Source organism: Sceloporus occidentalis, unplaced genomic scaffold (assembly GCF_023333645.1).
Source record: "Sceloporus occidentalis isolate IW3139 unplaced genomic scaffold, rSceOcc1.0.p SCAF_1, whole genome shotgun sequence".
Lineage (NCBI taxonomy): Eukaryota > Metazoa > Chordata > Lepidosauria > Squamata > Phrynosomatidae > Sceloporus > Sceloporus occidentalis.
The window spans coordinates 79,766,774-79,777,349 of NW_028316981.1; the positions used below are offsets into that span (position 1 = coordinate 79,766,774).

General features: G+C 44.7%; 1 protein-coding gene across 2 annotated transcripts in view; it reads right to left on the reverse strand.

Moving 5' to 3' along the window:
• The window catches only part of LOC149321694 (PDZ and LIM domain protein 7), a 60,746-nt gene extending 52,243 nt beyond the window's left edge, over positions 1-8,503 (reverse strand). For both annotated transcript variants that reach the window (XM_089527088.1, XM_089527096.1), the window contains exons 1-2: positions 8,422-8,503; positions 801-907 (exon numbers count right to left, since the gene is read on the reverse strand). In XM_089527088.1, the coding sequence (XP_089383214.1) occupies positions 801-905 (105 nt within the window). In that variant the 5' untranslated portion in view covers positions 906-907; positions 8,422-8,503. The remainder of the gene's footprint in view (positions 1-800; positions 908-8,421) is intronic.
• Between the last annotated feature and the right edge of the window lie 2,073 nt (positions 8,504-10,576).

Genomic DNA, 10,576 nt, shown 5'->3' on the forward strand with positions numbered 1-10,576 from the left:
CCTCCTAAAACAGACTGCAGTTGGAGTTGGTAGACCTAAAGATGTCGCCCACAGGGGAGGGGCTGTGAATTACATTTCATACTCTACTCAAGCCAGTGCCTGCCAAAACAGGAGGTTAAGTAATATGCAGAAAGAGAAACTAAAGAAACCATAATCTCAACAGGTAGAAAACTGATAAGGAACCAGCAGAAGCAGCTGTTGAAAATGAACTGTAAGACTGTTGCCCTCTGGCATAAAGATCTACCAGATTACACTTCTTGGCATCATATTTAGAGTAGCAGGAGTACGTATTCACATTGCCACAATGCCTTCCCCTTCCTGTGAAGACTTATCTCCACCCAGCACCAGCCAAATGCCATTTCCACAGATCCAAAAATAGGGTGCAGGAGCCACAAGAAGCCTGGTATCAAGTGACAGCCTGGCCACTGCCAAGGATCCTCTCATTACATCATTGGTGCAATGAAGTTCCTCCAGCCAGGGCCCTTCCTTTCTGATAAAGACAGTAGGAGAGCTTGAAGAGTTATTATTATTATTTTTTTTGGAGGGGAGGTTACTACAACTCCTAGAATTCTGCTGGGGGATTCTGGATTATGAAATACCCTCCCCCCCCAAAAAAAAAAAAAAAAATTCTAAACATTACAGTTAAGTGTGACCAAGAGTGTGCTGGTATAGGAATTACCTACAATGGAAGTGATGATACAAAGAAACCACAACTGCTCTACATCCTTCAAAGTGGAACTTGGGGAAGATGGAAAGGAGAATGGCTCTTTGTGAAGGGGCTTTGAGGGGTTGATACTTACCCTGGAGATGGAGAGTGGCATGTTGAAGTCCTTGCCACCCTGCAGCCTGAAGCCCCATGGTGCTGGCCCATCTAGCAGTACCTTGTACGAGTCCATGTCACTCATTTCTGTGGAGAAGGAGAAAGAAACATTCACTTAGAAATCATAAGGGACTACAGAATGTGAAGAGGAGGAGATTGTCAAACAGGACAGGCTCCGGTGTCAAAAGTATGAGACAGTAGTTGCAAGGGAAAGTGCAAGCTCCTCCACCTAAGTTTGCCACATCATGAACCATGAGCCAAAGTGCTTCCCCATCAGTGTTTCTTCTGTTTGCCTTACAGCTTTTCCTTCCCCTGTCTTTAGAGCAAGCGTAGACAACTATGGTCCTCAGAAGATTTTGGCCTACAAACAACTGTAGCCAGCATAGCCCATTATGAAGGATTATGGGAGCTGCAATCCAAAAATATCTGGAAGGGCATAGGTCCTCCTCCCCACTTTAGGCTAACTCACATCATTGTCATAGTAGAAGAATATACCAAATGACAATTGATAAAAAGCAAAAATACCACACAAAAATGCAGAGGTATAGTGATACAAAGGCTGCCCACCCACATTCAAAAACCTGAGCAAATTTTTTTTTTCCTCCATTTCCCCCCAGACCTTCATATTGGTACTGAGAGGTGCCTTCCAACTTCAGCTTTTAAAGGCCTGCCTTCAAAACGTTGGCTTCCTAACTGCAGCAACATGAGTCCCAACTAAAAATTCCTATGCCTAGGAACTCCAGATCAAATGTATATTCTGAGCAAATTCACATGACATTTGAAATCGTCTTATTTAAAATCTTGGTCAGCTTGGTTTCAGTCAATAAAAGCATCTGGATTAGTTGTCAAAATAGGTTTTGTCACGTGTCTAGATTGCCCAGGGCCAGGCATCACAAATAGCAAACCTGCTCCCTCTACCAGTGTTTGAAGCAGTGCCAAGTCAAAGTGGCTGCTCCACCCCACAAAAAACAGCTGAAGCCCCCCCCCAGCCAAAAAAGAAAGCTAAAAATAGATTACATGAATTAAACTCTGAAAGAGCAGAGGTTGTAAGGATGCGAATGTACAGGATAAGACTAAGTCTCCCTTCCTCATGACAGTCAAAATAAACTCTCCACATGGTCATAAGGTCAATCAAGAGCCATTTTAGTAGACTGCAGTTCCACAGCAGACAGGGGAACTACCAAACTGGGAATATGAACGTTCAGGGATGCGGGGGGGGGGGGGTCCTACATTGGGATTTGGACACACAGAAACTGCTCTGTTCTCATGGCCTGTGCTTTAAAACAGTTGCAGCTGATTAATTAAGATAATAAAAGTTGAAGCTTTAATCTACTCTTCTTAATTATTCTAAGAAAAGATACCCTCTGTTAGGCACTGCTATGGCTTTGCTGCTTTTTGGGTAAACCAGCTGAAGCATCCCCACTATAAAACAAGCAGACAAGAAGATTGCCTTTGGACACCAACTACTCCCTCTGCCTTCCTCATTCTTCCCAGGCAGGCTGTTGTCTATATAAGGCATTCAAGACAACACAGTCATAATTCCACTGATTGCTCATCAAGATTGGAGGAGAGGACGAGAGATGCAAATCACTCCTGAAAACATCAAATACTTCCTGGCTGGGTCTAATAGAAAAGTTAGGACAAATCAGAAGGGATCAGGAAAGAAGATTCACATATGTTCACACACACCAGGAACATTATGTTCTTTAGGGCTAGGCTTTAGAACACCCATCTCCCTTAGGAGGAGAAAAAATGCAATGTGGTAAGGCCTTCAGGGATTTCTCTACCAAACTAAGGACTGGAGTGTGGCTTTGGTGCGGCTTTTGGAATCTTAGGACGCATGCATCATCGAAATACCATACCTCCAAAATGACTCGAAGCAGCTTTATTTTGGCTTGTCTGTAACAGGCCTTCGTGGTAATAAAGATGTAGCACTTATTTTAAAACTTGGTCAGCTTGGCTTGAATCAATGAAAGTATCTAGATTGTCAAAATAGGTTTTGCGCCTAGGCAGGGCAAAGCTCTCACCACAGTATACCAACCCTCCCTGGCTGGCTGAGGCACATCAGTTTGGAGGCTTTCACCAGCAGCACTGGTAACAACTTAATATCTTCTCTCAATGGGGATGGCAGAGGAATGTGCTCTGCTATGGAAGATGCTAGGAGCTTTGATTTCTCCAGCCTCTTGCAGAGTGGCAAAACATGCTTGGCTGGGGCTTTGTACTACAGGCTGAAGGAATGCCTATTTTTTATATATTTATTTATTGGCTTTACACACTGTCTTTCTCCTAAAATGGGATTCAAGGCAGCTTGAGCCTCCACATTAACAGCAATAATGTATTTAGAAGTCTTTGTGTCATCTACAGCCAAACAACACCAGCAATGGATATCAGCGGCACCCTGGTGAAGCACAGGAATCCATTTCTCAGGTGGCACTTTGTAGCCCTTGTGCTTTTGTAAGAATAGTTCATCTTTCTTTGTGGAAAGTAAACTAGTCTGGAACAAACCATGGTGCTCAGATACTGAGAAGAAACAGAAGCCAGGCTAAACTCAGGAGACTACTGGGAGCAAAGGCAGACCTACCCTTTGTCAGTCCCACCCACCACCACCCCCAACCCAACTCAGGCAGATGGAACCAAACTAGAAAACTAGGATCAAACGTCTTGTTGCTGGGTAGCAAGTCTGAAGACATTGATAAGCACTTCCAGGAAATGCCTTGGTAAACACAAATAACAGATGCACCAGAGGGGCAGCTGTGTTCCAATCTTGGCAATGTCACCTTTTTGGACTTCAACACCAACTCTCCCCGCCCCCAGTAAGCAACCCTATAGGCGGGGAGTCCTAGAAACTGTAATTCGAAAAGAGTAACTTTCTCAGGCTCTTAATCAGTTGCAACAAGAACAGTCTTTTAGTACTTTAAAGGTTAACACATTTTTCAGGGCATAAGTTTTCTGAACTACAGCCCATTTCATCAAAGGAATTTTGATGAAGGAGGGATGTGTAATCACCAGGTTTAGAACAACCTTCCCCAAAGTGGTGCCCTCCAGATGTATCAGATTACAAACTCCAATGTCTTCAACCAGAATGGTCAATGCTGGCTAAGGATGATAGAAGATGTAGCCCAACCTATCTGGAGGGCTCTGGGTTGGGGATTGTTAGAAGAGATGACAATTATGTTTAAGCTTAATTTAAAATCACTACAGTCGCTGCCTACATAACAGCTGGATAGTAAGACAAACATTCTAGCACTGGTAAACTTATTGACACTTGCAACAGGATGTATGAAGTAAAACAGCAGGGAAACAAGAGAAAACATGGGAGAGAAGAGGGATGGTCCATTGTAGGACAAGAGAATGAGATTCAAAGTCGCAAGAAACACACCCAATGAATATTGTACAGTACTGCACTTGAATAAAGTGACACAGCACAGCCTAAGGCCCAATGCAGCTTCAAGAAGCCCATACATACCTTCCATACTTTTGCCAGAACCAAATTTAAAGTCTGCTAAGTTCTCATTTACAGTGGGCCCTTGGTATCTGCTGGGGTTTGATTCCAGGATGCCCCATGGATATCAAAATCCGTGGATGCTCAAGTCCCATTAAATACAGTGGCATAGTAAAATTGTGTCCCTTATATAAAATGGCAAAATCAAGGATTGCTTTAGGAATTTATATGTTTTGAGAATATTTTCAGGCCATGGATGCTTGAATCCATGGATATCAAGGACCAACTATATAATAACAGGCAGCAACCAACTCTTTTACAGAACACAGAGGACTAAGAATCACTTAAGAAGCCCACTTTAAAAGACTAAAGAGACACAACAGCACTGAAAGTCCACAGACTTAATCTGTAGAACTAGAACTAGTCTTAGCCTTCCCTAATGCGACAACCTTCAACCATTTAACATTGCAGCTCCCATGACCCCAGCCAGCATGGTCAGTGACGGGGGTTAAAGATGCTGTAGTCCAGACTAGCTGAGAACATTTTTAGCTTTTTACAAGAACTCTCCCTGAACTTCAAGAAAGTAAGTTCTATCCAGGAGAGTATGCTATGATAGCTGACAAATAACACGAGATCTCCCCTCTTGTCCTCTTTGAACAGAGGAATCCATGGAGAATGGCCAGGATTCATTACTCCCATTTTACCCCTTCCCTGCAGAAGATTACCTTGTTTTATTTTTTATTCTGTGGATTCTGCTGACAGCCCTAAAAGGGGGGAATGAACTACATGAACAATGAATAAACCAGCCCAAGAGGAAAAGGCTGTACTCTCCACATTTCCCTGGGAAGTGCCTTTTAGATCACCTCTTCTATTAAAAAAGAACAACAACTAATAACATAATGTTAAAGCCAAGCTACACTGTGAAACAGAGTCAGGTACTTCAGAAGACATGCCCTTCTCTTGCCTTGGCTGCCCCTTCATACCACCAGTAGGCACTGCTCTGTCTTTGGCCATGGAGCAAGTGAGTGCAGGATAAGCAGGACAAAAAGATTGTAGCCTTCATTACTAGCCATCCTCACTCAAAATATACAGATAAAAATAAGACTGAAGCATAATAGAAAATCCCCAAGTTTGTTTAAGATCTCCTACTCACAATTGTGTTGGACTACAACTTCCATCATCAGCCATAACAGAAGTTATATACAGTATAATCATCTAGTAAGCAACAGGTTGAGAGACACTCCCTTAAGTGGCTGTAAGAAGCCCTATAAGATCAGGCTAAGGGCCCTTTTAGTCAAGGGCCCATTTAGTCCAGCATCATATTCTGACAGAAGCCAGCCACATGCCTCTGGAAAACCACAAGGAGGATGCAAATGAACAAACAAAAAACCATAGTGGATTGTTTCCAGCATTTAGTATCCCACCACCACCAAGATCCTGCAGAGATTTTACTATGTTTAAACACAGAGGGTCAATTTGTCTGCCAACATAGTCACAATCTCATCACTAGAAGACATGTCCCAAAAGGAGGGCAAGTCACATCACAGGTCATCCAGTCTCTGGTTCCTCCTGAAGTCACTACAATGATCAAAAGGACCCATCAAGTTCCCAACAGTTCATGTTTAAAAAGGCCTATCCATTCAAAGATGAGGAACAGGCACTTTTTTGGCCTCTTGGGAATAGCCAGGGTGAGACCCCGCTAGAAGAGCAAAGCTGTTCTCGGCCCTTCAGGAATTCAGAACATGCTGTGAGTATTAAATTACACCAGCAGCTCCTCAGAGGCAATTTTGGAGGAGGGAAAGGCATTGGGGTAGGGGAAAGCAGGCTGGCTGGAACCAGGTACGTGTGCTGGAGCATGTGTATACAGGTACAGACCCTGGATGAGGAGGCGCAGACCCGTCTCCCTTTCTCCTGCAATCCAGCCACGGTGGAGAAAGGACCAGTCACCATCACCACTGCTCTCCTCTTCCTCTTGCCTGCAGTTGTCACCTTGCTCCCTCAATCCTCCACAAATCTTGGGCAAGGAACACACTCTCAGCCTCAGAGCATAACAATAGTAAACCCCATCTGAAGAAACTTGCCATGAAACCCCTATTATAAGGTTGCCTTGGTGTCACTGTAAGTCAGAAACAACTTGAAGGCACAGAACGACAATGAAGTGGCCAAGAAGCACCAATGTGGAGGCCCTGCAGGAGTGGCACAACCAGGTTAAACAGACATCCTCTGTTTCCAGGACATGTCCTCCATTTCAACCCTTGTGACCAGAAGGAATTCCAAAATTTCCTCCATTTTGAGCATGACTAAGAAGCATGAATTTACATTTCTATTAATGTTTTTAGCTTTTCCTCAGTCATGTCCCTACATTTTGCAGTGTCTTTTCCTCCTTGGCAGGTAGGACATCTGGTCACCCTGAGAGAAATTCCAAAATGTCCTCCATTTGGAACACAACTAAGGAGACACACTCGTGTAGATGTTCTTAGCTGTTCTTTGGTCATGTCCCTATATTTTCCTTGAATGTCCCTACATTTTGTGGTGCCTTGTCCTCCTTTGTGGTGAGGACATCCGGTCACCCTGCCCTCAAATGTAAATCTGCCACAGGAAGATGGGAGTGCCACACACCCGCTGGTGCCACAAACCACAGCACACCCCAGTCTCTTGGCAACAGAGGACTCCAGGGACAGCCAGGCAAGCAAGCAAGGTCCTGCCAAAACAGGGAGGAGAACATAGCACACAGCATGAAGGACGAAGGGAGGGAAGTAGCCGGAAAGCCCCCCCCCACTTGCTCAAGAGAGGTGACCATATGTCCTAACCACAAAGGAGAACAAGGCACTGCAAAATGGAGGACCTTCAAGGAAAAATGTAGGGACACTACCAAATTAAAGCTGAAAGCACTCTTATAAATGTAAATTCATGCTTCTCAAGTCATGTTTCAAATGGAGGACATTTTGGAATTCTGCCTGGAGAGAAGGTTGAAATGTAGGACTTGGAAAAGGAGGACTTCTGGTCACCCTGGTGGTGACATCTTAACCAGCCCCTCTTTGCTAAGGAGCAATGAGTGGAGAAAGGTAGAGTACGAGAGCAGGCATGGGGGAGTAGTTTTGAGTGTTGGACTAGGGATCTGGACAGCTGGGTTTGTATCCCATTGGGTGACCCTGGGCAAGTCACACTCTCTCAGCCTCAGAGAAAGGCAATGGTAAAATCCCTCTTAAGAAACCTGGCCATGAAACCCACATGATAGGGTCGCCATAGGTCACCATAAGGCGGAAACATGACTTGAAGACACATTACAGGACCTATCCACCATTCCCACCTTCTGTCCAGGAGAAATTCCAAAACGTCCTCCATTTGGAGCCTGACTCAGAAGCATGGGTTTCTCTACATTTCTATGAGTGCTTTTAGTGTTTCGTTGGTCATGTCTCTACATTTTCCTTGGATGCCCTATACTTTATGGTGCCACACTCTCTCAGCCTCATTAGAGGCAATAAGACCCTCTGAAGAACCTTTGCCACGAAAAACCCATGACAGGGTCGCCTGAGGGTCACCATAAGCCAGAAAGGACATGAAGACACACAGCCACAGGTCCTCCTTTCTCCCGGACGCATCCTACATTTCAACCAGAATGAAATCCAAACTGTCTTCCACTTGGAGCCGGACTTAAGAAGCATGAATTCACATTCATATGAATGGTTTATTATTATTATTATTATTATTATTATTATTATTATTATTAGGGAACATCCTCCTTTTTTTCTTCCTGGAAAAGGTCCTCCATTTCGCAGTGCCTGTTCCTCCTTTGCAATGAGGAGGACCTCTGGTGACTTTGGAGCAGTGGTCCCCAAACTGTGCCCTTTAAAGAGGATTTTGGACTTCATCTCCCAGAAGCCTCAGCCATGTTGGGCAATAGCCTGGGATTCTTAAAAGCAGTGGTCCCTAAACTGTGCTCCTGAAAGGGATTTCGGACTTCATCTCCCAGAATCCCAGGCTATTGCCCAACATGGCTGAGGCTTCTGGGAGATGAAGTCCAAAATCTCTTTAAAGCGCATAGTTTGGGGACCACTGCAGGGAGTAACCCATCCAGTGGTCACCCACCATTATCTCCCCCCTAGACCCCCGAGAGAAGCCTTTGGGGGCATGAATAGCCCGGTTGGGGGGAACCTACCTGGAGGACTCGAGGGACAATGCCCCCTTCTTTTCCTTTTCCTCCTCCTCCTCCTGTGTCCAGCTAGGAACCACCAAGCCCGCCTCAGCCGCACAGGGAAAGCGCAGGCGAGGGTGGCTTATATAGCTCCCTCCCTCTGAGGCTCCGCCCCCTCAGCACAAGACACGCCCCCAAGCATTCAACAAGCCTGCCGAGTGCCTGGTACGCATGCGCCCCGCTTGCCGCGCCTGCTCCCCTCAAACACATAAATACATATACCCGCGGGCGCCCCCTGTCGCCTCTTCCTGGAGCTGCAAAGCACAAACCTCTTTTAGTAACTGATGCTAATGCTTCAGCTGCTACAGCCAGAACCCTTGTTTAGTGTGGCTTCAAGTCTTATAATAAGATTGATTAATATATAAATAAATAAAAGCATTATTTTTACCCCTCCTCTCTGTCAGAAGACATACAATATCCAATACCCCAGTTGTTCCCTTTTCCCCTTAAATATTATTAAACACATTAACTATTGAAAAACAATACATTAAAATAATCAAAGACGGAGGAGTGGGGTGCCAAGTACTGAGAGAGATGGGGGGGTTCAGTTCAATTGGTGGCCGAGTTTGCTATTCAGGAAAGGCCTCCCGGAAGACAGCCGTCTTGACAGCCTTTTTATAATAAAAGATTTATTCCCGACTTACAGCCACCCTGCCACTGGGCTTTTCGCAGCAAGGTTTGTTCAAAAGGGTAGAGTTCAAAGATATAGCCATGTCAGTAGAATCAGTATATAGAGAGAAATCTTGCAGCACCTTGAGACTCACTGAAAGAAAGAAGCTGGCAGCATGAGCTTTCCTAGACTAAAGTGTACTTCCTCAGATGCATATGGTCATACGTCTAGGGAAGCTCATGCTACCAACTTCTTTCTTACAGTCTGTAGAGAGAAATCTTGCAGCAGCTTTGCGATTGATTGAAAGAAAGAAACTGGCAGCAGGAGCTTTCCTAGACTAAAGTCTACTTCCTCAGAAGAGGCAAATACAATAACATACAAGCAATAATACCCTTATTGGACAAACCAAAATGCACAACTACATGTTGCAAGCTTTCAAAGTCACACTGGCTTCTTCATCAGGCAAACGGGAGAAAGAAATTGATATTTTGAAATGGAAAGAAAACTGCATTTTGCTGTTTCTGGTCTTAGTTCAGATGGTAGGGAGAGCTACCTGCAGACTAGAATCTCCCCCTTTTTTGGCCATGTGGTCACTGGTAGATTTTCAAAATCAAGGAAATGTAATGTTCATCTAGATCAAGGGAAGTAATAGTGCCGCTCTATTCTGCTCTGGTCAGGCCCCACCTGGAATAGTGTGTCCAGTTCTGGGCACCACAATTCAAAAAGGACATTGAGAAACTGAAGCGTGTCCAAAGGAGGGCAACTAAAATGGCGAAGGGCCTGGAAACCATGCCCTATGAGGAACGACTTAGGGAGCTGGGGATTCAAAATACATAATATATTTGTTTCCTTATATATTAGTCCAGACTCGCATTGTCCAGCATGTCACGTTCCTTTGTGAAGCCATAGGCTCCTATGTAGGTAGAGAACACTGAAATTCTCAAGAAGTCTTCATGTTTTGCCTCAGGAAAAATTTAGGTGGTGTTCATTCTGTAGCATCAGAAGAGGGTTTGTCATTGCCATCCTGCTAGAGGGAGTGTGACTTGCCCAAGGTCATCCAGTGGGTTTAGGATCCTAGAGTTGAAAGAGACCGCGAGGGCCACCCAGTCCAACTTCATTCTGCCATACAGGAACTCACAATCAAAGCACTCCCTGTGATAGATGGCCATCCAGCCTCTATTTAAAGACCTCCAAAAGAAGGAGACTCCACCACACTCCAAGGGAGTGTGTTTCATTGTCAAACTACTCTTACTGCCAGGAAGTTCCTCCTAATGTTTAGGTGGAATCTCTTTCTTGTAGCTTGCATCCATTGCTCCGGGTCAGGTCCTATTCTCTGGAGCAGCAGAAAACAAGCTCACTCTAGCCTCAATATGACACCCCTTCAAATATGAATGTGGTGGCTTAATGGTTAAGATGCTAATTCTGATGATTGGAAGGTTGGCAGTTCAAGGCCCAAGTGCTGCGTGAGGGAAAGAGCTCCCATCACTAGTCCCAGCTTCTGCCAATCTA